The sequence below is a fragment of the Enhydra lutris genome, unplaced genomic scaffold (genome assembly GCF_002288905.1).
Source record: "Enhydra lutris kenyoni isolate GAN:26980312 unplaced genomic scaffold, ASM228890v2 scaffoldscaffold8, whole genome shotgun sequence".
Classification (NCBI taxonomy): domain Eukaryota; kingdom Metazoa; phylum Chordata; class Mammalia; order Carnivora; family Mustelidae; genus Enhydra; species Enhydra lutris.
Window position 1 is genome coordinate 13,582,039 of NW_019154092.1, and position 26,035 is coordinate 13,608,073.

General features: G+C 38.3%; 1 protein-coding gene across 1 annotated transcript in view; it reads left to right on the plus strand.

Annotated features, from left to right (window-relative positions):
- The window catches only part of LOC111142541 (myomesin 1), a 153,958-nt gene that overhangs the window by 11,668 nt on the left and 116,255 nt on the right, over positions 1-26,035 (plus strand). Inside the window, exon 5 of the mRNA XM_022495800.1 lies at positions 14,257-14,582. Coding sequence (XP_022351508.1) covers positions 14,284-14,582 — 299 coding nt within the window. The 5' untranslated portion in view covers positions 14,257-14,283. The remainder of the gene's footprint in view (positions 1-14,256; positions 14,583-26,035) is intronic.

Here is a 26,035-nt window from a genome sequence, read left to right on the forward strand (position 1 = left end):
TAGATCAGCCTCATTATTCCAAATAGCAATGTCATAAAATGTACCCTTTAATTCATAGTTCCTTTTTGGGAAAGTATTTCCCAAGGAGGTAATTGAAAACAAAAACCTGTATTTGTGCAAAATATCTATAGCTCTCTTTTTAATTCAAACACTTTCATCTTTTTAGAATGGAAAGAGACATAAGAGATTATTTTTCCTTTGGGCTGCACATTAGAGTCATTTAGGAGCTTTTAGAAATACTCATGTCCCATGCCCAGAGATTTTGAGGTAATTGTCCTGATATATGGCCTGAGCTTGAGTGCAGTTTAGAAACTCCTTAGCTATTCTAATGTGCAGCAAGGAAGGAGAACCACTCTTCCAGTCCTACACATTAGGGAAACTGTGAAAAAAACAGAGCCAGGGAGGTTAAAAAGGACCCTGAAAGGAACACACATAGATGTAATAAAAGAGCTAGGGTGAAAATAGAGATGTTTGTTCCTAATTCCTAACCTTTACTTCTAGTCTTTTTTTTTCTTTTTCTTTTTCTTTTTTAGATTTTGTTTATGTAAGAGAGAGAGAGAGCATGAGCAGAGGGGCAGGGGCAGAGGGAGAGGGACAAGCAGACTCCCCACTGAGTGGGGAGGCCAGTGCAGGGCTCAGTCTTAGGACCTGGAGATCATGACCTGAGCCAAAGGCGGACACTTAACCAATTGAGCCACCAAGCACCCCTGACTTCTGGTCTTGATGAATAACTGGAAATACCCATGTGTCCAATATTTAGAGACTAGGTAACAAATGATTGTGCAAAAGTACAGTGCATTCATTAATTGTTATTGGCTATCTGTGGACAAGGTAGAACATAGTATGTACATATAGTATGAACCAGGTGTGATAGTGGTGTATCTATTGCTATCCTCACCAAGAGAGTTCCAGCTGAACTGTCGAGTTCTTCCTTGGGAGGAGAGGGTCATGGTTCTCCCTTCATGCTCTACCTCCTGCCCAAGGTGGCCAAGTTCCCTGAGTACCCATCTCTGTTATGGGGAGTGGGGTTATTGATGTCCAGTACTGCTGAACTGTGGGCTGTCCATGCTGAACAACAGTGAATCAGAAATTATGTTTTAAAATTGTGACATATACATAATTTATACATATACATATACATACATATACATAATTTACCATCTTAACCATTTTTAAGTCACACAGTTCAGTGGCATTAAGTATATTAACATTGTTGTACAGTCATCACCACCATCCATCTCCAGAATTTTTCATCTTCCTCAATTGAAACTCTACCCATTAAACAATAGCTCCCCATTTTCCCCACTCCACTGCCCCAGCCTCTGGCAACTACCATTCTACTTTCTGCCTCTATGAATATGACCTAAATACCTTCTATAAATAGAATCACACATGTGTCCTTTGGGTTTGTTTTGTTTTCTTTTCTTTTGAGAGAGAGAGCACGTGTATGTGCATGTGCGTGAGAGGAGGGGGCAGAGGGAGAAAGAGAATCTCAAGTAGGCTTCACACCCAATGGGAGCCTGACACAGGGCTCCATCTCATGACCCTGAGATTGTGACCTGAGCCGAAACCAGGAGTTGGATGTTTAACCAACTGAGCCACCCAGGTGCCTTCAACACGTGTCCTTTGTGACTGCCTTATTTCGCTGAGCTTAATGCCTTCAAAGATAAGTGTCAATTTTTAAGGATATATATTCTTTGTCTTTCTCTCTACTCCCTTTTCTTTCTTCCAAAGGTCACTTTCCTTCTGGGTTGAGGATCACCGCATCCCTCCTATTGGTCCTTGCTCTCCTACACAAGTGGCTACTATGGCTTTTGCCTCATCTTTTCTAGGCTCCATATTATCTAGTGAGCAAAATTTGGAAAAGCTTGCTCAGTCAGCTTGTACCTGAAATTTGCTATGTCTGAAGGTTTGTTTTGTTATTGCATTTTGTTTCTGTTTTCAGTGTGGACTGGGGAAGAAAGGTGAGGGGACTCTCAGAATATGAAAGAGAGAAGGAAACAAAGAACATAACCAAATTAGTACTTGAAGATACATGCCTGCCTCAGTTGTAAAACTGGTATCTACCTAATTAAAAAGAATTGAAGAAGTTACAGAATTGTATCACAAGTGGATTGTTTTAGGTATGAGCAAGTATTGTATACTGGTTAAATGTGTGAACTCTGGATCTGGGTTATCTGAATTTGAATCTTCACTCTCTTTTTCCCCAGTTTTATTGAGATATAATTGACATACAGCAATGTAGAAGTTTAAAGTATACAGCATAGATCACCTGGGATTGGTTAAGCATCTGACACTTGAACTCAGCTTAGGTCTTGATCTTAGTGTTGTAAGTTCAAGCCCTGTGTTGGGCTCCATGTTGGGTGTAGAGCCTACTTAAAATGGCCCCCTGAGTGACTCAATCAGTTAAATGCCTGCCTTTGGTTCAGGTCATGATCCCAGGGTCCTGGAATCGAGTCCCTCAGGGGCTCAGCAGGGAGTCTGCTTCTCCTTCTTCCTCTGCCCCTCCCCCCAGCTCATGTATTCTCTCTCTCACTCTGCTCTCTTTCTCCAATAAATAAGTAAATTCTTAAAAAAAAAAAGAAAAGAAAGAAATGTACAGCACAGTAACTTGAATTACATATATTGTGAAATAATTACCACAGTATCTGACACTTTAGTTGCATGTACTTGAGCAAATTACTGAACTTCTCTGAACCTCAGTTTAGTGAAAGGGTATAATAATAATAATAGCATCTACCTTATAAAGTGTTGTGAGGAATAAAGAAGTTAATACATATAAAGCATTTATAATACTACCTGGAAAATACTAAGTATTATATAAGCATTAGATATCAATACTTTTTGGTCCGCATTCTGAAATTTGTTATCTGTGAGACCAAATGTGGTTAACTATATAAGAACAAATATATTTAAAAACTCAAGATAGCATTATTCACTATAGCCCAAAACTGGACACGATGTAAAGTCCATTAATTGGTGAATGGATAAGCAAAATATTTATCTTTCAGTGAAATATGTCTCAACAATAAAAAGAAACAAGCTGTTGAATCTTGCAACAATATGGATGCATCTCAAAAACAGCTAGCTAAATGGAAAAACCCAGACATAACGGACTACATATTATATGATTCCATATGTGTGAAATTTCTAGGAAAGGCTAAAACCATAGAGACAGAAAGCCAGTCAGTGGTTGTGGATGTTGTGGATATAGTTAAATGATTAACTACAAGCTGGCATAAGGAACTTTTTCCAGTGATGGAAGTGTTTTAAAACTGGATTTTAGTGATAGTTGCCCAACTATGTAAATGTACTAAAGCTCATTGAACCTTACTCTTAAAACGGATGAATTTTGTGGTGTGTAAATTCTACTACTCTAAAACTGTCACAAAGAAAAAGAAAATGAAACTGGAGATTCACATCCATCACTGTTTTGCCTAGTTCTCACTTAAAAAAAAAGAAGAAGTTATTGTTTTTGTAAAAATAATCTTTGTTGATTGTTGGGAGACAGTTCTCCATGGGTCTGTCGTGTTTCTGTACATCCTGCAAACAAGCCTCAGCTTCCATTTGTTCCAGACCATGTTTTCAGGGAAGTTTGTGTAGTGAATAGCCTTTGAAGATGGAAGGAGTGTCTTCCCCCCAGGAAAAAAGGCAGGCATGCTTACTATCCAATATAATAAAGAAAACGTCTGTCTCTGGAGCAAAGGGCAAACATGCTTAATGCTTATTGTATACTATTTGGGTCTGTAAGCTCAAAGTTCCTATGTTTGTGCAGGTTTCACCGGCCCTTTTCATTTTTCTCTGTGGGAATTGGGAGTTGGTAAACCAGTGAAGAACATACTCATGCTCTGGCCTCTGCCTTGGCTGAGAGTAATAAAGTCCTCTGACTCTGACCCAGGAGTTTCATGTCTTGTCAATATCCACGTTACCTTGTTAGCTTTTGAGTAGGGTAAAATCTCTGACCCTTCATTCTTTTTTGTGTTTGTGGTAAAATATACACGACATAAAATTTACCACCTTAACCATTTTAAAAAATATTTTATTTATTTATTTGAGAGAGAGAATGAGAGAGAGAGCTTGAGAGGGGAGAGGGTCAGAGGAAGAAGCAGACTCCCCACCGACCAGGGAGCCTAATGTGGGACTCAACACCAGGACTCTGGGATCATGACCTGAGCTGAAGGCAGACGCCCAACCGACTGAGCCACCCAGGCGCCTGATCTTAACCATTTTCAAGCATACAGTTCAATGGTATTAGGTATCTTAACCTTAAAAATAAAACTGCCAGTTGTTTTACCAGCAAAAATGGTTTTATTCAGGAATAGCAGAGAATTCTAATTAGGGGCAAGCAAGCTATGGCAAAACCATGGGCAAGTCCAGAGAACAAAGGAGAAGAATGCTTTTTCATAGAGGGAAAAAAGGAGTTGGGAGGGGTGTTATAAACAAAAAGTCCATTAGAGGGCACCTGGGTGGCTCAGTAGGTTAAGCATCTACCTTCAGCTGAGGTTATGATCCCAGGGTCCTGGGGTCTAGTCCTGCATGGGGCTCTCTGCTCAGTGGGGAGTCTGCTTCTCCCTCTCCCTCTGCTTCTGCTTTCTCTCTGTCAAATAAATAAAATCTTTTTTAAAAAGTTCACTGGAGGGGCGCCTGGATGGCTCAGTGGGTTAAGGCCTCTGCGTTTGGCTCAGGTCGTGATCCCAGGGTCCTGGGATTGAGCCCCACATCGGGCTCTCTGCTTAGCGGGAAGCCTGCTTCCTCCTTTCTCTCTTCCTGCCTCTCTGCCTATTTGTGATCTCTCTCTGTCTAATAAATAAATAAAATCTTTAAAAAAAATAAAAAGTTCATTGGCGTGAACTGGGTATTTGAAGTATAGTGGCTTTTCATTGGCTGAGTTATGACAGTTTCGTATTGACTGGGTTGTTGCAGGGGGAAGAGAAAAACTTTCCTTCCTCCTGATGGAATAGTAAAGTAGAAGCTAAGTAGTATGGCTTGCAGGGTGCATCTCTTCTGGGGGATCTGCAATTGACCTCAGCTGGAGTGGCATGAGAACTCTCCCCCCAACCCCTGTGGCCTTCTGACTCCATTCTAAATGAGGTTTCCTTTTATTAATTTTTCTGTGTTTATTCACATTGTTGTGCAAATATCACCACTATCGATCTTCAGAATTTTTTCATCTTCCCATATTGAAATTCTACCCATTGAATATTAACTCCCTATTCTCTCTCCCCCCAGCCCCTGGTAACCACCATTCTACTTTCTGTCCCTGTAAAATTTGACTACGCTAAGTACCTCATGCAGTATTTGTCCTTTTGTGTCTGATTTCACTTACCATAACATTTTCAAGGTTCACCCATGTTGTAGCATGTATCAGGATTTCATTCCTTTTTAATACTGAATAATATCCCATTGTATATGTTCACAGTTCTTGACACTAATTATAAAAAAAAGAAAAGAAAAAACCCACACTATTTGGGAGTTACTATTGACATTGGTTGAGTATCACTCTAGACATCTATTTGTGAGTGGACAGACAGAAAACTAGGTGGATATAAATAATGTTAGAAAATGGGCTTTGGGGGGTGCCTGGGTGCCTCAGTCAGTTAAGCAACCAACTTGTGATTTCAGCTTGGGTCATGATCTCATGCATTGTGAGATTGAGCCTGCATCAGGCTCTGTGTTCGGCAGGGAGTCTGCTTGAGATTCTCTCCCTCTGTCCCCTACCCTTTCTTTTTCTCTCTCTCAAATAAATAATTCTTAAAAAAAAAAAAAAAAAAAAAAAAGGAAGAAGGAAAGAAAGAAAGAAGCCAAGGAAGAAAGAAAATAAATGGGCTTTGGGGTCTTGCTTTCTAATACTAATCTAAAGTTCCCTTGACTGGACGATAGGCACAGGTAGGCTTCTGGGCTTAGAGACTTAGCCACTCCTAGAACTCATCCACCAGCTCCCAAGCAATTCCCCTGTCCTCAGCCAATCAATGGTTAGTTGGCCACCATGACTCTGCTTTTATGTGCTTCCACCTCTAAGTAGTTCTTTAGTCCTGAGAATTTTTTCTGTACCACATTTCCTACTTTTCTTTATTTGACAATTATTTATTCATGCCTGTCTTGTGCCAAGAGCTATGCTAGGTACTGGGAGTACTTAGACAAAAGATTCCTCTCCTGTCCTCTAGTAATTCACAGTACAAGAGACAGAAAAGCAAACACAAGCATTAAATATAGTTTTATAGACTTCCTATCCTAGTGGAATTAAGAAAGTCTTCCAGAAGAGATGGCCTTAGGATAAGAAGGCTTAAAGGAGTGAGAGTTAAGGAAGTGAAGAAATGTACATGTGCTGGACAGGGACAGGGAGAGCAGAGAAAACAGCAGGTATGAGGGAACTGATGCAGTAGATACCTGGAGTTTATGGAGGCACAAGCAATTACCTGTTTTTGGAATTTCACAAGGCAAGAAGGGAAGTGGCAAGGAGTAGAGCTGGAGAACCGTGGAGGGTAAAGTAGCAAATAACACCTTATGTCATGATGCCGTGATTATTTTTAAGTAACCACCCACCTTGTCTACCCAACTACACAGTGTCTACTTTAGGGACATGAGTTAGTCACTCCTGGACCCTGAGGCATGGCATAGTGCCTGATATAGTAGGTTTTCAATACATGCTCTTTTTCCATATATTGGTGCATGTTTTGTAATTGTTAACTACTACCAGCAGCTTTAAAAAAATCTCTTGATTTCAGTTGGAATTTAGTTTTTGTTTCATTTGCATTGCATTTCTAAAGAAGATTTCTTTGTTCCCTCATACATAGACTAATGATTTGCTACTATTTCCTCTTCTGCTATAAAAGGAAAATTACTAAGTGGCTAATATAATTTATATATTTGTTTTGGCTTTTAGGATATACTACTGTTAGTGAAACTCAGCACTTCACATTTGTAAAAATGTTAATACTCTATTTATTTGTTTTAAATTAAAAAAAATTTTTTTAGTATTGTCTACACCCAATGTAGTTCTCAAACTTATAACCCCAAGATTAAGAATCTCATGCTCTCTGCCTGAGCCAGCCAGGCACCCCCAAGAATATTAATGCTGTTAAAGTTAATTTGAAGAGAGAATGTATCTACTTTGTTTTTAAAAAATATTTTATTTCTTTATTTTAGAGAGAGAGAGAGAGTGCATAAGCAATGAGAGGGAGAAGGAAAAGGAGAGAATCTCAAGCAGACTCCATACTGAGTGTGGAGCCTGATGTGGGGCTCGATCTTGTGACCTTGAGATCATGACCTGAGCTGAAACCAAGAGTCGGATGCTTAACTGACTGAGCCATCCAGGCGCCCCTGTATCTACTTGAAAATTACTTAAAAAAAATATGATTCTGAAAGCAAGTATTTAATTTCCAGATTTTACAGTTAAATGCTTTTTTGCTTATTTATTTGTTTTTAGGTTTTTTTTATTATGTTATGTTAGTCACCATATTGTACATCATGAGTGTTTCAAAATTCATTGTTCATGTATAAGGTGATGGGTATTAAAGAGGGAACATATTGCATGGAGCACTGGGTGTTATACATTATACGTTAAATGCTTTTTAAAAGTATTTTCTGTTAGATGGTTTCCTGGGAAATTTGAAATTAATAGTTGGTTAGCATTCCATTAAGTTTTCAGCATAATCACACATCTGTAAGGGCATTATGATTAAATCAGAGTAATTGACACAATGATTGTTCATCTATAAGGGAATCATGATTGAATCACAATAATTGATTTTTATGAATCCAGCTAAATTCTTCTTTTTTAATTTTAGTTTAATTATGCAGTATACCACCGTAGGTGTGTGATCTGCAGAGCTGTATTTTAGATAACTATGTTGTTAGAAAAGGCTGAATCCAGATCATGCTATAGCAGAAAGATCACTTAGTTTACTAAGCTGGGTCTAGCTTATGCTTTTTTGTCAAATCTTATTACATATTTGTTTGAAATGAACTGTTTGACTTTCACTGGGATCCTGAGTGTCAGTGAATGAATGATACTATTTTAGTTTTTCCACAAGTGTGTGTGCACTTCTCTAGTGTTGTATTCTTAACATGGATCAAAAGTTCAGTAAATATTTTATTGATCTAATAATTGTCTTTTAAACAGGAAGCAAAACTGAAATTCTTTAGTAACAGTTCTTACTTCTAATGGACATTGGCACATAGTCTCTCTATATACACACACAGACACACACTTAAATTGTTGAAAGGCAATATAGTATGATATATAGGGGACTATGTCCTGAGTTGAACAAAACTGAGTTTAAATCCTCTGTCACATTTAAATCTTCTGTCACATACAGTTGTGTGATATTAAGAATATCAGCCTCTCTAAATCTCGACTTCATAATCCATAAAATGTTTTTATGTGTAGTTGTTCAAATAAGGTACTATAAAACAGTTAGGATTAATTTCTGACATATAGCAAGTAGTCATTAAATATTAGCTGGTATTATGATTTATATCACTTATTTTTGTTTATTTTTCTTCTCTCCTGCTTTGAGAAGATTTGAAACAACTTACCATGTCCTATGTAGACACAGCTCAGTGGGAACCATTACAATGCGTGGTGGATAAAACTCTTAAGCACTACCATTCTATATTAGATGTTTAGAGAACAAATGGATGCTTGGGGAACAAGAAGCTTCGAAAACGCTCATATGGATTCCAAATAGCTAAAACGTCCATATCCACACTCACAGAAGGTGTATGTAGGTGAAGAAATGCTAAGTTGAATATTACCAGGAAACAGCATCAAACTAAGTGGAGTATATTCTTTTGCACAGTTTGCATAGCTCAAAAGCTGCTGTTTGTTATGAATGGACACTTCAGTTGTGCTTAAAGGCCATTTCAAAATTTTTAGGTTCTTGTAAATGAGGTATCACCAAAAAAAGTGCATGGGATTCAGTGTCCAAATATGGACTGAATGAATTGCACTTGTCATTTACTAGCTGTGTGATCTTTGGCAAATGACTTTGCCTTTTGAAGCCTTGATTTCTTTGGCTGTTTAATGAAGCTAATAATACCTGGCTTGCAGGGCACCATGAGAATTAAGTGAGGTACGTATAAAGTATGTATAAAGTACATATAAAGGTGTGTATGAAGTGCTCATCACAGTGTCTCTGTGTTAACTGTAGTTATCAAGTTGACTGTAGTTAACTGTAGTTATAAAGTAGACTGTGATATTGGGTGTGTTCAGTATTTTGATAGATACAAGTGATCTGTATTCAGTTGAGGTAATATTGCTGTAATATTATGTCAGCACATAACCAACCAACTCAATATGTATAAACTGAGCAATGAGTTTTCAAATTATTTCTGTAATAATAGTTGATGTTCACAGAGTATTATGGGGCAGTCACTGGGTTAAGTGCATTATTGCATTTAATCTCCACAGCATTCCCATACTTTGGATATTATTTTGTAGAGAAGGAAAATGAAGCTTAAGAAGGAGAAATAAATTGCTTGAGGTTGCATGGCAACTAAGTGCCATCCATGGCCAGGAATCTAGCTCTGGTTGGCCTCCAAAATGCAGGCTCTGACCACCAGGTTATACCACCCGTTAATTTGTTACATAGTCTGAAAAGCAAAGAAAGAGAATCTCCTGTTAGACATACTGATCCTACTCCGACCTTAGGAAAGATAAAACACGTTGCTTCTCAAGGGCTTTAATTAATGAATAAAGGGATTCAAATACTCAAGCTACAAGCTGTGACTTTGAAAACTTTCCTGATAATAGAGAAACAGTGACTGTATTGTCGGACCAAAATCACCACCACGTGTAACCCATTTTTTAGCTTGTTTTCTTTTAGTTAGCCTCAAGTTCTTTTTTCACCTTGTGTCTTTTAAATGTACTGTACATGTGTTATGAACAGCACACCCAGAACCATATCTTGGCATTAAAATTCCATGAAGTCCATTTTGGGAGTCAGATTACTACACCTATTTTTAGTTCTCAACCACAAATTACTTTTTCCATTACACTTGTAAATAGTGATAAAGAGATTAAAACTAGCTCCTACAGCCAAATAAAAATCCTACATTCGGTTTAATCAGGGCAGACCCATTGACTGGCATTAATGTAATTACATTACTGAGGCAGGCAGCTACCTGCGAGTGCCTCTTTCTTCCTCTCGTTAGGACTCCCCTCCCCATTTGCTGCTATATTTGTCTGCCTCCTTGGCCATAAAAGGCTGGCTATGTGGCTCTGACATTCTACTGCCTGACCACATGCATTATTTTTGAACTGGTCCCCCGAGTCCTGTCTTTAGCCCTGCCTCTTCACTTTTTTTTTTTTTTTTTTTTTTTTTGGGATTCAGCTGCTGTGGGTTTTTCATTCTCCCATCCAGCTCTGCAGCCACATCAGAGCATTTCCACCACCGCCACTCCTTTGAGCAGGGGTAAGTGTGACTCTGAGGCAGAAGAATGCACTTGATATTTGATGTGCTTAACAGCATTGCATGCGTGTGGTTGCTTTCTATCTTGTGAGTTCAGTGGTTTTCTCAGAGACAGGTCGGAAGAGCAGAGAAATAGCGAAGGGGAGCCCCTGGGAAGGAAGACAAAAGCAGCAGGGTGCCAGTTTTCACTGGCACAGCTCTCCTCTCACATCCACACTGTTCTTTTTAAGTTAAGCTACTATTCCTGGAACCATAAGGGGATCATGGAACTGTAAGTGTGAGTCCAAGTACTCTTTCCAAGTTATAGTTCAGTTGTTTGGTTGAAATCTGGAATGGATGAGGTGGCAGGATATAATGTGTTTTCTATCTTCCATATGCCTACAATAGTCTCTGATTATAAATCAGACCAAAAGGAGGTAAATTAACTCTGAAGTCCCGAGTTTCTAATTCAGTGATTTTGTTCTGACAATGCCATGTGGATAAGTGTGAGAGTGCATTATGATATTTCTAACTTGGAAGTAGTTAAATAATATTTCAGTGGCAACATAGATCCCCACAGAATGACCTAAAGTTAACATTTTCTGTGAATGACTTTAGTCAGCTTTTGACCTCTAATGCCTATACAAAAGTATCATATCGGATTACAATCATGGAATTTGTATTTCTTCCAAAATTCCCAAATTGTGTTCAGAAAGGAAATGCGGGTCTTAAAGGAACAGAAGACAACCAAAACATCTTTCTTCCTAACATACTCTAACTGTCATGTGTTGGGGATAATCTTCACTTACTTGATGAAGAATGAAGAAGGTAGCTGTACCTTCATTCCAGAGGTCAGAGTAGTGACAACTATCTCTGATGGCTTAAAGCCAGGCCCTTGTAATACATTATGGATGTGTCTGCAATATGAAATACTATGAAAAATAAATATTTGGGGGAGAATATAGAAATAAAGAGAGTAGGAAGTAGCATTGGGGAAAGATATTTAAAGATTTTATTTTGTGAAAATGACAGCATTTCAAGTCATGTTAGCATATATGAGCTTAGTTTATAACATAATGCATAGGAAGGTCATTCATGATTTATTTGGATGTCCTTTAAATAATATTTGCCATGTTATGATATACTCTGTATCATTAAAGAAACTTACCTATTATCTTTATAACTGCTTAGCATACTTCTGTATTAGTATAGTCTAATCCTTTTGTTTTATCAAAATTTATCTAATAATTATTCATTACATATGGTAATTATTCTGTATGTTTTAGAATAGAAGAAGCAATCTATTTAAGGGTTGAAGCAAAGTTGCTTGCTAGTAGCTATTTTTTTCCTCTTGGGAAATGCCATGTAGACTGATATCTTCCATGAGCCCCAAGATAAATATTTCTGGAGTGCAGTTTGCTGGATTTTCTTCTCTAGGGAATACATACTGGCTTTTAAAAGAGTTTAAATAAAAAGTAGATTTAAACTTGACAAAAAACATGACAAGTTTAAAATATTTAAAATAATCAAAATAATAAAAAAAGAGATTTGGAAAAACTGATTATCTCACAGACAATTTTGCTTGTAAAATTTAATATTTAAATTTTAAAATGTAATTTATGTTTATTTACTTTAATGTTTAAATGTAATTTAAATGTTAAAAATAACATTTCAGAACACCCACAGAAGCATTAAAAATTGGGGGAGGGGCTTTCATAAAACTATTACTGCATCCAGGTAAGTTAGCAATGTGGCTGATGGACTTCTGTCAGTGGACACAGTATTCAAGAAGCTCATACAATGTGAAGCCTCCCCTTCCTGTGCTAAGCAAACTTTACCTTGGCTGTCAATTAACTATTAGCTCAAGTTCACAATACAAATGGCTACAGTAGGACTGACTTTCGTACTTCTTCATGTAAGAAGCCTAGAAGTCCTCATATTCTTTAAGGGATCAAATAGTTTGTTTTGATGTTATATACTTTTGAAGTGTTTGTGAGATTTGAGAGAGTTCATTATAGGATAATACTTGGCTCTTGAACAACATGGGTTTGAAATGCATGGGTCCGCTTACACACTATTTTCTTTTTATAAATATAGTACAGTACTGTGAATATATTTTCTTTTTGATTTATTAATATTTTCTTTTCTCACTGTATGGGCCCACTTAGACGCAATTTTAAAAAATAAATATAGTGCAGTACTGTAAACGTATTTTCTTTTTGACTTATTAATATTTTCTTTTCTCTAGCGTACCTTGTAATAATACAGTATAAAGTATATATAAGGTGTAAAATATGTGTTAATCCACTGTCTATTTTATTAGTAAGGCTTCTATTCAACAGTTGGCAATTGGTAGTGATATTTGGGTGGAAATCAAAGTTATATGTGGATTTTTGACTGTGAGGGTTGGGGTGGGGTTGGCACCTCTAGCCCCTACATTGTTTAAGGGTCAACCATATAAGCAGACTCCAGCGTTCAGTCCTAGGACTTCTCATCTGTTTTTTGGCTTTATGTACCATCTATATATTTGTGACTGTTGAATGTATATGTCCATCCTGGACCTTTACCCTGAGCTCCAAAGTCATGAATCCAACTTATCATCCCACTTGGATGTCTAGCAGGTATCTCAACTATAGAATATCTCAAACCCATCTCCCATTCTTTCATCCCTAACTCTGCTTTTTACACTCCTGCCCATCTCAGTTAACAGCAACTTCGATCTTCCAGTTACTCAGGAGAAAATCCTCAGGACCATCTCTCACCCCTCTTTGTTTCATGGACACAAACCCACAACCCTGAGATCAGGAGTTGCAAACTCCGCCGACTGAGCCAGCCAGGTGCCCCCATAACAGCCTTCTAATTGGTCTCCTGGCTTTCATTCTTTTCCCTCAACAGTCTATCCTTTATACATAAGGAAGAGTAAGTTTCAGCTTGGAACCTTCTGATGGTTTTTCAGCCCTTTCGCAGTGAAAGACAAAATCATTACAGTTGCTCATCAGACCCTACACCATTCCCTCACCCCTAACATCTCCTATACATCCACCCTGCACCCTGCTCACTCCTTGCAGCTTCACTGCCTAATTGAACTTCACTGCCTGGAGTACAACATGCATGCACACACCCTAGTGTCTACAATGGTCTTCCATCACGGGCACTCTTCTGATATTCTCATGCTCAGATGTCACTTTTTTTTTTTTTTTCCAGATGTCACTTTGATGCTCAGAAGCCATCCCTGATGAGGCAGTTTAAAATTGCATCCCCCCTCCCTTTCCTGCTTTATTTTTCTCTGTTGCATTTAGCCCATTCTGTTATACCTTACATTTTACTTATTTTCTCTATTGGCCATCACCTGCAATAGAATAAAAGGTTCTATCTAAGGTTATCAGAGCAGGGATTTTGTTTGTTTCGTTCATTTCTGTATTTCTTGTGCTGGAATGGTACCAGGCTCATAGTCAGTGCTCAGTAATTATTTCTTGAATGAAAACCACATTGACTGTACACAGACTCTCCATCATTACATATTTTCCCAGATGAAGTCCCTATCAAGATGAAATGCCAGAAAAATTGAAATACACATTATGAAAGGTCTGAGGAAAAACACAATAGCTAGGGTAGGGAAACTTTGTAAAGACCTCCTAGACATCAAAACAAAATCCAAAAAACCAAACCCACACAAGAAGGTGGCTCAGTGGTGGGAGGGGCTTATGTGGGCTATGAAGTAGAAAGTTTGTTAAGTAACCAGTTAAGCTAACCTTCACATCCTTTCCATTTGCTCTTTGGAAAAGATTAGAATATTTATTTTTACATATTGATTCAGATACCTTGTTTCTTAGTAGTTCACTCAAAAGTTGCTGCTTTCTTGTAGGTCACCTGGTTCCCTCCAGGGCACACCATGTCTCTGCCCTTTTATCAGAGGCTCCACCAGCACTATGACAGCAGCTACCGTAACAGGGACCTTCACAGCACCATGAGCCAGTACCAGGAGGAGAAGAAAAGTTCTGCCATCTACACCCACGGCTCGACGGCCTACAGCAGCCGCTCCTCTGCCGCGCACCGCCAGGAATCCGAGGCCTTCAGCCAGGCGTCCACTGCCTCCTACCTGCAGCAGGCCTCCCGGGCCGCTGAATCCACCCATGCATTCGCAGCCAGTCGGAAGACAGCCTCAGCCTATGATTATGGCTACTCCCATGGGTATGTCAAAAGCAGCCTCCCAACCTTAGCTCAAAGCCACACTCCGAAAAGCCCTCCTACACCATGTTTTCTTTTCTTTTTGGTCAGGCAGCCCTACATTTAAATCAGGTGTGGAGTGGGGGACCTGAGTAGCTCGGTTGTTAAGCACCTGACTCTTGGTCAAGCAGTCTCCTTGTCCCTCTTCCTCTGCTTCTCCCCTCGCTCCCTCTCTCTTATTCTCGCTCTCAAATAAATAAATAAAATCTTAAGAAAAATAAATCAGAGGCCATGTATTTGGGAGACCTGGGACTTATGTGTACCTGTTTCACTTTACCTTTTAAGTTTCACAGAGAACTTCAAATCACACTGGCATGTCTGGCTTTCATTGCCAACTGTGATATTGCTAGAAGCAGGGAAGTTTTGCCACAGATTGATTTCAACATTCAGTAGCAGCAGAGCCAGAAAATATCATTTCAACGCTCACAGCGGGTTTCCTGGCCCTCAGAATGTTTCTACTTAGATGGGAAGCCAGTATAGAATTTAAAATTCACAGGTCACAGGCACCCAAACTATAGCAGAGATGTGTTCTCCTTTTTTGGTACCCGAGAGCCAATATTAGAATTCCGAGCCACTGTTCAGGCAGGCAGCAGATATTTTCTTTTCTTTCTTTCTTTCTTTCTTTTTTTTTTTAAAGATTTTATTTATTTACTTGACAGAGGGAGATCACAAGTAGGCAGAGAGGCAGGCAGAGAGAGAGGGGGAGCAGGCTCCCCGTTGAGCAGACAGCCCGATGCAGGGCTCAATCCCAGGACCCCGGGACCATGACCAAAGCTGAAGGCAGAGGCTTTAACCCACTGAACCACCCAGGCGCCCCAGCAGATATTTTCTTTAGCTATAGCATTTTACACAACCAGACCCCATCTCAGTCAGCCTAAGGATACCAGGAACAAACCTGTATTCTGATAAAAGTAGATGTATCAACCCATTGCAATGAGGGAGACCACACAGCAGAGGAAAAGAGAGAGTTACTATATTAGGAGTTTACATGCACGTCTGGTCTGCAAAGCAAACCCAGGGTCCTGTTTCTATTGGAAACAGTGAAATTGAGATAAATGAGGACTGTTCTATCCAGAAGCCCTTAATGTGGAGCTCAGCCCCTGGGTTGGGAACTGAGGCGGCTGCTTTGTGTCAGCAGCAACTGGAGTCATCCAGGCAATGTCTCATTCTTGCTGATAAAATTTCAAACAGCAAACTTTCTGATTGTCTTTGATATTAGAGAAGAAAGTTTCTCAGTGAGTCTGTAGTCTCTTAAAGAAGGTTATCACAATCCTTTTTAGCAGCAGCGTCCCTGGGAGAAACGTTTCCTATGAACTTTGCCATTGACTTCTCTGTCTGTTGTTCCAGCCTGATGAATGCTGGGCAGATGCTTACTTTCTCAGCCCAAGCCAGTTTTTATTTTCTTGGTATCCATAATGAAATGTTTCATGGCAATTAAAAAACGCTTGCAAGGTTCACGTGATTTTATTAAAAATCTATCCATAGTCCGCAGAAGGAATTGCTGAACTTGAAAATGTAAACATTTCTGGGATATACAGTAAATAACCACCTGCTGCCTCCATTCTGCCTCTCCAAAGCATCTGGCATAGATTGTATTTTCTTAGTTATCAACATAATATAATTTTAAGTCTTACAAAATTTAAGCCCACAAAATATCTGTTAGGACAACTAGAAAAGGGTTTCTTTCTGGAAGTTAAAGAAGTTATTGAGGGAATAATGCAGTGGTTGGTATGAATAGAAATGAGGGTAGTTTCTGAAGGCAGAAATTCCTGAATCTGTGTTGCGTTTAAGCAGCACCTGATCTATGGCTGTGGTTTCTTGGGTACTGACAGGGACCTCCTGGGAGCTTGTGCTCTGTTCAGTAACAGAACCAGGGTCTGCTGGGGTTTGCCTGGAATGTCTGAAGGCCACGTTATGAAATTCCATTTAAAATGGAGCAGGATCATTTTGCAATCTCGCTTTCATGGGATATTCACCAGGACTTGGTCTTGGCTGTAAATATGGAAATATTGTCAGTAAGGTGAATTAATTTCTTTTAGCACTTGCTTTAAATGAACTGCCTTCCAAAGGAAAGTTGGGAGGAATTAACACCATGTGTACGTGACAGCATCATTTTGTTCTGAAGAATGTTCCATAGAACATTAAGAACCCTGTTTAGGAAAGCAGCTGTCTTTTAATAGAGGAGGATTACATTTTAAATATCCATTTTCATGAACTGTCTGTGCTGAGTCTATAGAAGATGTTAATGTAACTGCTTGTGTACTTCCTTCATTTCACCAGGGCTAAAGAATCTAAAGCGTTTTATGCATTTGTATTTTAAAGAGATTTTTACTTCTTCAACTCTATTGCTAAATTTTATGTTAAATTAATTTAATTTAATTATTTTTAAAAAGATTTTATTTGTTTATTTGACACAGAAAGAGACGGTGAGAGAGGGAATACAAGCAGGGAGAGCAGAAGAGGGAGAAGCAGGCTTCCCATGAGCAGAGAGCCCAATGCGGGACTCGATCCCAGGATACTGTGATCATGACCTGAGCCAAAGGCAGACACTTAATGACTAAGCCACCCAGGTGCCCCAAATTACTTTAATTTTAAACAAAATCTTTTAACCACATGTGTAATACTCATATTTATTTATAATGGGATATATTATATTAAACATTAGTAATTAAACCTTTGAGTATCTTTAAATTTTGTTCAGAAAACATGTGCTCTGTGTTATCTTTTGAAGACTTAGCCATTTCAGCTTTAAAAAGCCTCAGATAGTAAGGTTTTTACAGGAAATGGAACTGTAATCATTTTTCTATACTCAGCTTCCCATCATGTTCTTTCCTTCAATGTCTATATTTATGCAGGTAGGTAAGTTGGTAGCTATTCATTAATGGCTTAATGTTTGAGGAACTCAAACTTCTTGGTAGAAACATGTTGCAGAAATGTTGACCTAGAAACAAGAGAGGGAAGAAAATGCCAATATTTTTTCCTTTGTCTAATGCAATGTAAAGGAAAAGAAAGTCAATCTAATCCTGGGGTTATTTTAGTTTTTCTTTTTTTAGACCTAGAGCTAACAGGTGCCGATAATATTCTTTGAACATTTCAAAATCTTCAGAATTCCTTTAGGTTGTGTTTTTGCTCTCTCAAAATGGAATATCGTTTGCCTGCTAAATAAAACATCTCTCTTTGGATTATGAAAAGTGTTGATTAAAACCCCTAGATTTAGAAATGCAATTCTATGCAATGTATGAAAACACTAGGCTTGATCTATTTTTAGCCTCTGCTTTGTAGTTAGATATCCAGTAGTAAAATGGAAACTATGGAGATTTATATGTGCTCAGGGCTTGGCTGACTTCAGTAGGTCTTAAGAACAATGGCCTGTTCAGTGTCAATGTGGTTGTAAGCACAGATCAGTTACCAATTGAATTCTGAGCCAAGGGTTATAAAATAAATCCTGGAAGGCTTATTCTAAATGCCTTTATTCTTAGTCACAGTGAGGAAAAAAAAACCCTAAATTAAAGTAGTTCAGGAAGACAAAATGACACAAGATTATTGTTTTATGCTAGTAATCCATAAATACTATCAGAGATTAAAGGAGAAATGGCACTCATAACTACCATTAGGCAATGATTCTTAAGTTCTATCAATGAATGGAGGGTCTTAGGTGATCTGAAATTATGTGCAAAATTAGGCACAGTTGAGAATTTGTTTTTGCTGTGAAAGATGGTAGCTTTCACCAGATTCTCAGAGAACCCTGTGACTCAGCAAAAGTCAGAACCACTGTGCTGGAAAGTCAACATACAAACATCAGGCAACCCCGTGTGTGGCCTGACTTAATGCCAATATTATATGAAATTAGGATGAAATGAGGCAGATATTTACAGGGGGTGTGGTATTATGAGAATCAGGGTTCCTTCCTTTGTTTTGAGTAAACTGGATCATACATTAAGTGGAAATAATAAGTGAAATATTTTGTTATACTTGATAGAAATGAATAACTTTCAAAAAGCAGAGACAACACAGTATAGTTCTTGGATGATGGAGGGATTTAGAGTTGTTCCTCAACACTTCATAGAAATGGTAGATATTTAATTGCTTGATTCTAAAGAGATTGACATTCAGCCCATATGATGCAACTCAGCACAGCACCCTCTATACCACTGTATCCTTACAATAACCCTGAGAGGTTGAAATTACGTCCCCATTTTTTAAAATGAGAAAATTAGAGACCAAATTGAGAAATAAGAAAATGAAAATTAAATTATGCCCCCAAATTAAAAATGAGAAAATAGAGACCAAAAAAAGCAAATTGATCAAATAACTTTTCTCGCTTACACTAAGAAGTGGTAGAATAATGATTTGAACCCCTATCCTATCCCAAGCCCCCCATCCTTTACATGGGTACCCAGTGACAGTTATAATCATCTAACTCTCCATGACCTCCTGGCCACCAGATTTTTTTTGAAGCATCAATATATAGTTTTTCATTATATTTCCTTTTATTTGCCCTCTTTCTGGAGAAGCGATTGAGCACCAAAATAACTAAGATTCAGAGTAGGAAACAGGTGATCTTAGGAGCATTCACGAATGCCAAACCTGGAACCTCACAGACTGTTTCACTTGTCACTTAGAATGAGACATAGTGACTTGCCAGGGACTATAGAAGTCACCGGTGTGGAGAAAACTGAGACATGAGTGATTTGCCTGGGGCATTCTGCCCAACATTACTTTGTGTTCTCACCTATGCTCATATCACATTAATCAACTCCCCTCGGTTGTTACCGAGATAATTAAACTATTGTTATATTGTTTTGAAACTATTGTTATAGTTTGCAAAGAACATGCTAATGCTCAAAACAATTCCAATTCAGACAGAAAATAACAGTGCTAAAGATAGAGACCACTAAACACAGGAACCCTCATCTCTTATTGGTGGGTCGGATTATAGCAGAGACTGAGGGGGACCTGAAAACTTGCTCCATTTCCCACCCTAGTGTGGTTTCAAAAGACGTTACCAAAGAAATCTACTGCCTGTGGACATTTTTGTATCTTGACCTCAGCTGTTGGCATCAGACTAGAATCCACTTTCTACGTATTCATTTCCAGATGTTATAATGCAAAGTGGATAGTCTTTGGGGTCAAACAGGCCTGTGCTTCCTTGCAGTTAGGCTTGTGACTTCTGAAGCTAGTTAACCTCTCAGTTTCTTCATCTATGAAGTGGGGAAAGAGTTCATCCCTCATGTTGCGAAGTCTAAAAGAAATAATGACATAAGGTACTTAGTGTAGTAGCTGGCACATGGGGAACAGTCATTGAAGTTTAGGTATTGTTCACTCATTCAACAAATATTTAATGAGTACCTCCTGTGTGCTAAGCACTGCACTAGGTGCTTGGGATAAATTGCTGAACAAAACTGACAAAGGTTCCTGCCCTCATGGAGCATATATTCTAGCATGGAGAGACAGGCCCTAAACAATAAACATAATGAAAAAGACATTGAATTTTATATCATGCTAGAAGGTAATAGATGTTATGGAAGCAATAAAAAATAGAATAGGCTAAGAGGGATCAGGTATGTGGGGCACGGGTGCAAGTCGGAATTTTAAATAGGGTAGTCAGGCCCCTTCAAGAAGGTGATCTCTGAGCAAAGACATGAAGTAGCAGAGGGAGTTATCTGGGGGAAAGTTGCACCAGGCATCAGGAATAGCCACTGCAAGGCCTTTCAGCAAGGAGCAGGATCGAGACCACTGAGGGAAGGGAGGAGTGAGGGAAAGAGCAGGTGAAGATGACAGAAAGGGCAAGGACAACCATATAGGTACATCATGGGCCAATGTAAGAATTTTTTATTCTGAATTAGAGGGAACAAGTTGTGACAAAGTTTTGGGCAGAGGAATGACATGAGCTGACTTAAGTTGTCACAGGATCAGTGTGGCTGCTCTGTGGAGAAAAGACTGGCGCACAAGCAGAAGCAGGTTTCCCAGGTAGGAGGCTAATGCTGTAGTCCAGGCAGGAGCAGATGGGCAGTCAGAACAGATATGGTGGTCTGTTAGTTAACGCTGAATTCTGAATTCCACCAGATTTTTTCCATAGGGCTTTTCCGCTCCCGTAGCCACATAGGTTTGAGGCTGCGAAAAGATCCATGTAGATATTCTGTATACAGTGAATTTTCTGAGATTCTCTTTAGGTAATATGATGATGGTAAAACCATATGCTTATTCTCCATTCCCCAAGACCCAACAAAGTAGCTTGTCCCATTGTTAGTGTTTTTTATGGTACTGAAGAAGAAAAGCACCTGAAATAACCATAATTATATGGGGATTTGAGTCCACCTGTAGAATCAAGTAGCCGAATCTGAATTACAAAAAATTACTGAACCATAGACTGTTGTGGGGAATGAAGTTTGCTTAGAAAGCTACTGATACATCCAGGTTGTGTATTCTTATCTTTTCTCCTCTGGAAAGAGTCTTATGGCCTCTTTTCTAAATAAAAGTTTAACTATTATGTATAAGGAAAAAGCACCACGGTTTCTGAGTTACAAAAAATCAATAGGTCAGAGGAAAATCCAGTGAAAGCAGAAAAGCCAGTTACTTTTCTCCCCCAAGAACTAGAAATACTTCTGCCCCCCCCCACCAAGTTTATTGCCAATTGCTTCTTTAAAAGGCAGTTATGCTCTGAATCCCAAAGACATATCCTGAGTCCAAGGAGAGTAGCCCTCACCATGTGTCAGTCTCCTGTCCTTATTCTCACTGCTTTAAAGATGTGGCCTGGATGGATAGAGAGAACTAGAAATATCACCCCTGATAATACCAGCTTTGTATAAACAGCAGTTTGTAGATCCATGGAAGTGAAATGGGTGAAGCAGGAAGAGATCAAAAGCTCATCTAACTCAAGCCCTTCCTGTCACAGATACTTACATTGAGGCCAGGAAAGGTGTGGTTCATTCTCTGCTACCAATGCTTTATTTCCCAAAAACGTTATTTGATGGGCTCTTTTACAGGTTAAATTCAAGTTTAGGTGATACAAGACACTTCCAGAATGGCATTCATCTTCCCTGGACAGGTGGACCATCCTGTAGGAAGGAAGGCATGTAAAGTAGGAACAGAAGGAGTCAGCCAAAGGTGGAAGAAGGGCAAAGTGGTACCTCCCAGGCTCTGATATGAAATGTTAGCTCTGTTCCTGGCTGGTTGGGCAGCGAGGTGTAACTGAGCTTCCCCACCAGTCTGTGAACTCTGGAAGCCCTCAGGAACCGTTGCAACAGGCTTGACCTTTTCCATAGCAGCCTTTCTAGATGAAGCAAGAGAAAGCAGGAGCATCGCAAATGAGGAAGGTAACTTCCATGCCAGCCCAGGGACCATCCTCAAAGTGGAGTGGGATGTGGGTTTCTTGGCTGTCTTGTAAATAAGTTAGTAAGACTAACCTTAAAAAGTCACGGATAATTATTAGTTTGCAGATTTAGACTTTATAAGGCATCTCCTGATACTATCTTCAAGCATCTTGCATAATACAGAATTAAGGAAGTAAGGAGTAAACCCTTTCACTCCTGCTTAAAATTTGCTAAAATAGTCAGAAATGGATAAAACCTGAAGGGTATATGTAGATAAGAACCATAAAAGATTTAAATCTCTCAGTGTTTTACTCCTGCGCCTTTTCTAGAACACATGATTGATTGACCTACATTCATGTTGAGAAGTGGTTGAGACCCCCATGGTACTTGCTTTTAGATCATGGCTATGCATTAGCTGTGGAAAGTTACCAAAAAGAAGATAAAATGTTACTTATCAGTGGAAATTTAAGTAGTGGAAAAATAAAGCAATATATAGAAAAAAATATGGTTATATTCCTATTTAAATAACTAAACATTTTTTAAAAACTAAAAAGGAGATATTTCTATGGATGAGAGTGAAATGGAGAGGGGGAAAAAGGATAAGTGTAAGGCAAATATTGCGAAAACAAAGAAAACCCCAAGGATGGTTGTTTATTATGACGCTACATGTCAGTAAATTTCGAGAGTGATATTGATCAAACTAAGTTCATGTTTATATCTTATAAGAAGCTTTTTCTGCAAAGTATATTAGCAAAAAAGAAAGGACTCAAAGCCTCCTACTTATCTGCTAACTTTGATGTTCTCCTGAAATCTCCACAAGTGTTGAGAGTGGGAAATAGGAGAATTGAAAGGTTAGTAGAAAGTGTTGAGCCTGACATGATACCCATATCAAAGGAGGATCACAGAATGAAGTTGCTCTAAATCAGAAGTAGATACAAAACAACCTTTTCATAAAACCCCAAAGAAAGTATTGTCTTTCAAGTTTTGCAAGAGGGAAAAATGTGGCTGATGGAAAAGTAGAAATGAAAAAAGAGCTGGCAAACTTCAAGTGCTTCTTCCTGACCCTCCAGGGGGTCCTGAAGATGAAAGAGATGGAACTTCAGATGGAAGAAACCCCCAGGCGTGGCTGACTAGATGAGCAAAGACAGCCAAGAAGGATGGTTTTCTAGAAGCTGACCCATAGTTCACTAAAACCACTGCCTCTTCCTTTCTTCTGGTAAACAGCTGAGCACTTTGTTTATATGCAACAGCACTAGGTTGTAAATATATATGAAGATGCAGTTTTAAAGGGAAACTGTTGTAATAATAAAAAAATGAGTCCAGCTCTTTTGTGACCACGCAGTAAAGCCGAATGACAACACATACCTAAGTCAGCAATAAAAATTGAGTTTTTATTTTTAAGCTTTTGTACCTACCACTGTGTCATCCTAGGATGACCTACCCATCTTTAAATGTCCAGCTCTTCCACAAAGGAGTCCCTGATAACCCCAGACAGAAATCATCTTTCAAGCCTGTGGACTCAACTTTTGTTTGCATTAGTCTTTCTGCCTGCCTTCCTCTATCCTTCTGTGCTTTCTTCCTTGATTGACATTGTACAACACGTCATGCCTGGTAGCTTTTATTCCCCTACTAAATTGTAAAGCTCTCAGAAAGCAAGGGTCTTTAATGTATCTTCATATCTCTGTCCAGCCTTAGTCAGACATTGTATTTTGCAGACAGCAGAATCAGAATAAATCTGTTTTTAGACTCTGTTGAATAAATCAAATGGTTAAAGAAAGTTAAAAAATAAACCTGTGAAAATTTCAGTGCTACTCTAACATATAACACAGATCGAAAGGCTATTTTTGAGTTAACCTTTCTCCTGCACCTTCTAAGATAATGGCTGGATTGTATGCTAAGTTGATGTTTTACTCTATGAGAAACTATTCAACTGCTTTTTCCAAAGTGACTTTACTGTTTTACATTCCCATAGCATTGTATGAAGATTTCAGTTTATCCACATTTGTTATTTTCTGTCTTACTTATTATAGCCATTTTTGTGGGTATGTAGTGGGTATTTTTTTAAATATTTTATTTATTTATTTGACAGACAAAGATCACAAGTAGGCAGAGGGGCAGGCAGAGAGAGAGAGGTGGAAGCAGGCTCCTTGCTGAGCAGAGCACCCTATGTGGGACTCCATCCCAGGACCCTGGGATCATGACCTGAGCCGAAGGCAGAGGCTTCAACCCACTGAGGCACCCAGGCACCCCTGTAGTGGGGTTTTAAATTGCACTTAATAACTAATGATATTGACCACCTTTTTATATGCTCATCAGCCATTTGTATATCTTCTTTGGTGAAATACCTGTTCAAATCTTTTGCTTATCTTTTAGTTGGATTTTTTCTGCTTATTGTTGAGTTATCAGAATTATTTAAATATTTTATATACAAGTCCTTGTTTAGATATATATTTGCAAAAATTTTTCTCATTCTTTTCATTCTCTTAACAGTGTCTTTCAAGGATCTGAGCTGAAGGTAGATGTTTAACCAGTTGAGCCACCCAGGCACCTCTCTCTTTATCTCCTAAGAGTTTTAAAATATTAGCTTTTACATATAGAAATCTGATCCATTTTTAATTAAGTTATGTGTGTGATATTGAGTAAAGTTCTAAATTCATCCTTTCACGTATGGATGTACAATTGTTTCAGCATCATTTGTTGAAAAGACTTTCTTTCCCCCTTTAATTCCTTAGCACCTTTATAAAAAATTCGTTGACCATAAATAGAAAGGTTTTTTTTCCTCTCAGCTCTGTTCCACTGATCTATATGCCTGTCCTTACATCAGTATCACATGGGTTTAATTACTGTTGCTTAGAAAAAATTTTGAAATTGGTGAATATAAGACTTCAAACTTAGTTCCTCTTTTACGAAATATCTTTTGCCTATGTGTTCCTTCATATTTCTATATAAATTTTAAGGTTACCTTGTCAATTTCTACAAAGAAAAACATTTGCTGGGATTGTGTTAAGAATCATGTTGAGGGGCGCCTGGGTGGCTCAGTGGGTTAAGCCGCTGCCTTTGGCTCAGGTCATGATCTCAGGGTCCTCAGATCAAGCCCCACATCAGACTTTCTGCTCAGCAGGGAGCCTGCTTCCTCCTCTCTCTCTGCTTGCCTCTCTGCCTACTTGTGATTTCTCTCTGTCAAATAAATAAATAAAATCTTTAAAAAAAAAAAAAAGAATCATGTTGAAACTACAGAACAACTTTGAAAAATGTGCCATCTTAATAATACTCTCAAGTTTTTCAGTCCATGAATATGGAATATTTATTTATTTAGACTTTTTTCACCATTATCGTAATAATGTTTTATAATTTTCAAATATAAGTTTTATACTTCTTTGTCAAAGTTATTCCTAAATATTTTATATTTTTGGTAATATTATGAATGCATTGTTGTCTTAATTGTATTTTTGCATTGTTCATTGTTAGTACATAGAAATATAATTAATTTTTGTGTTTTGATTTTGTATCTTGCAACCTTGCTGAACTAATTTATTACTACTAGCATTTTTGTGTGTAATTGTATTTCTTAGGATTTTCTACATACAGGAGTCTCTTAGCAACAACTAAAGATAGACTTCTTCCTCCCAGTTTTTGTTTTTGTTTTTAACTGCCCTGGTTGGAAGCTTATATAATGTTGAATAGAAGTGCAAGAGCAAATATCATACCCTTATTCCCAATCTCAGGAAGAAAGCATTTATTTATTTTTTTAAACTATTAAATCTGATACTAGCTATAGATTTTTCATAGATGGACTTTATTGCATTGAGGAATATTCCTGTTTTGTTGAGAGTTTTAACATGAAGGAATGCTGAATTTTGTCAAATACTGTGATCTATTGAGATGATAATGTGATTTTGTTCTTTATTCTATTAGTATGGTATACTACATGAATTGATTTTCAAATGGTAAATCAACCTTGCATTCCTGGGATAAACTCCACTTAGTTTTATATTATATATGTTGCTGGATTCAGTTTGCTAATATTGTGTGAAGGATTTTTGTATCTATGTTCATGAGGGATATTGGTCTGGTGTTTTATTATAACGTCTTTGTTTGGTTTTG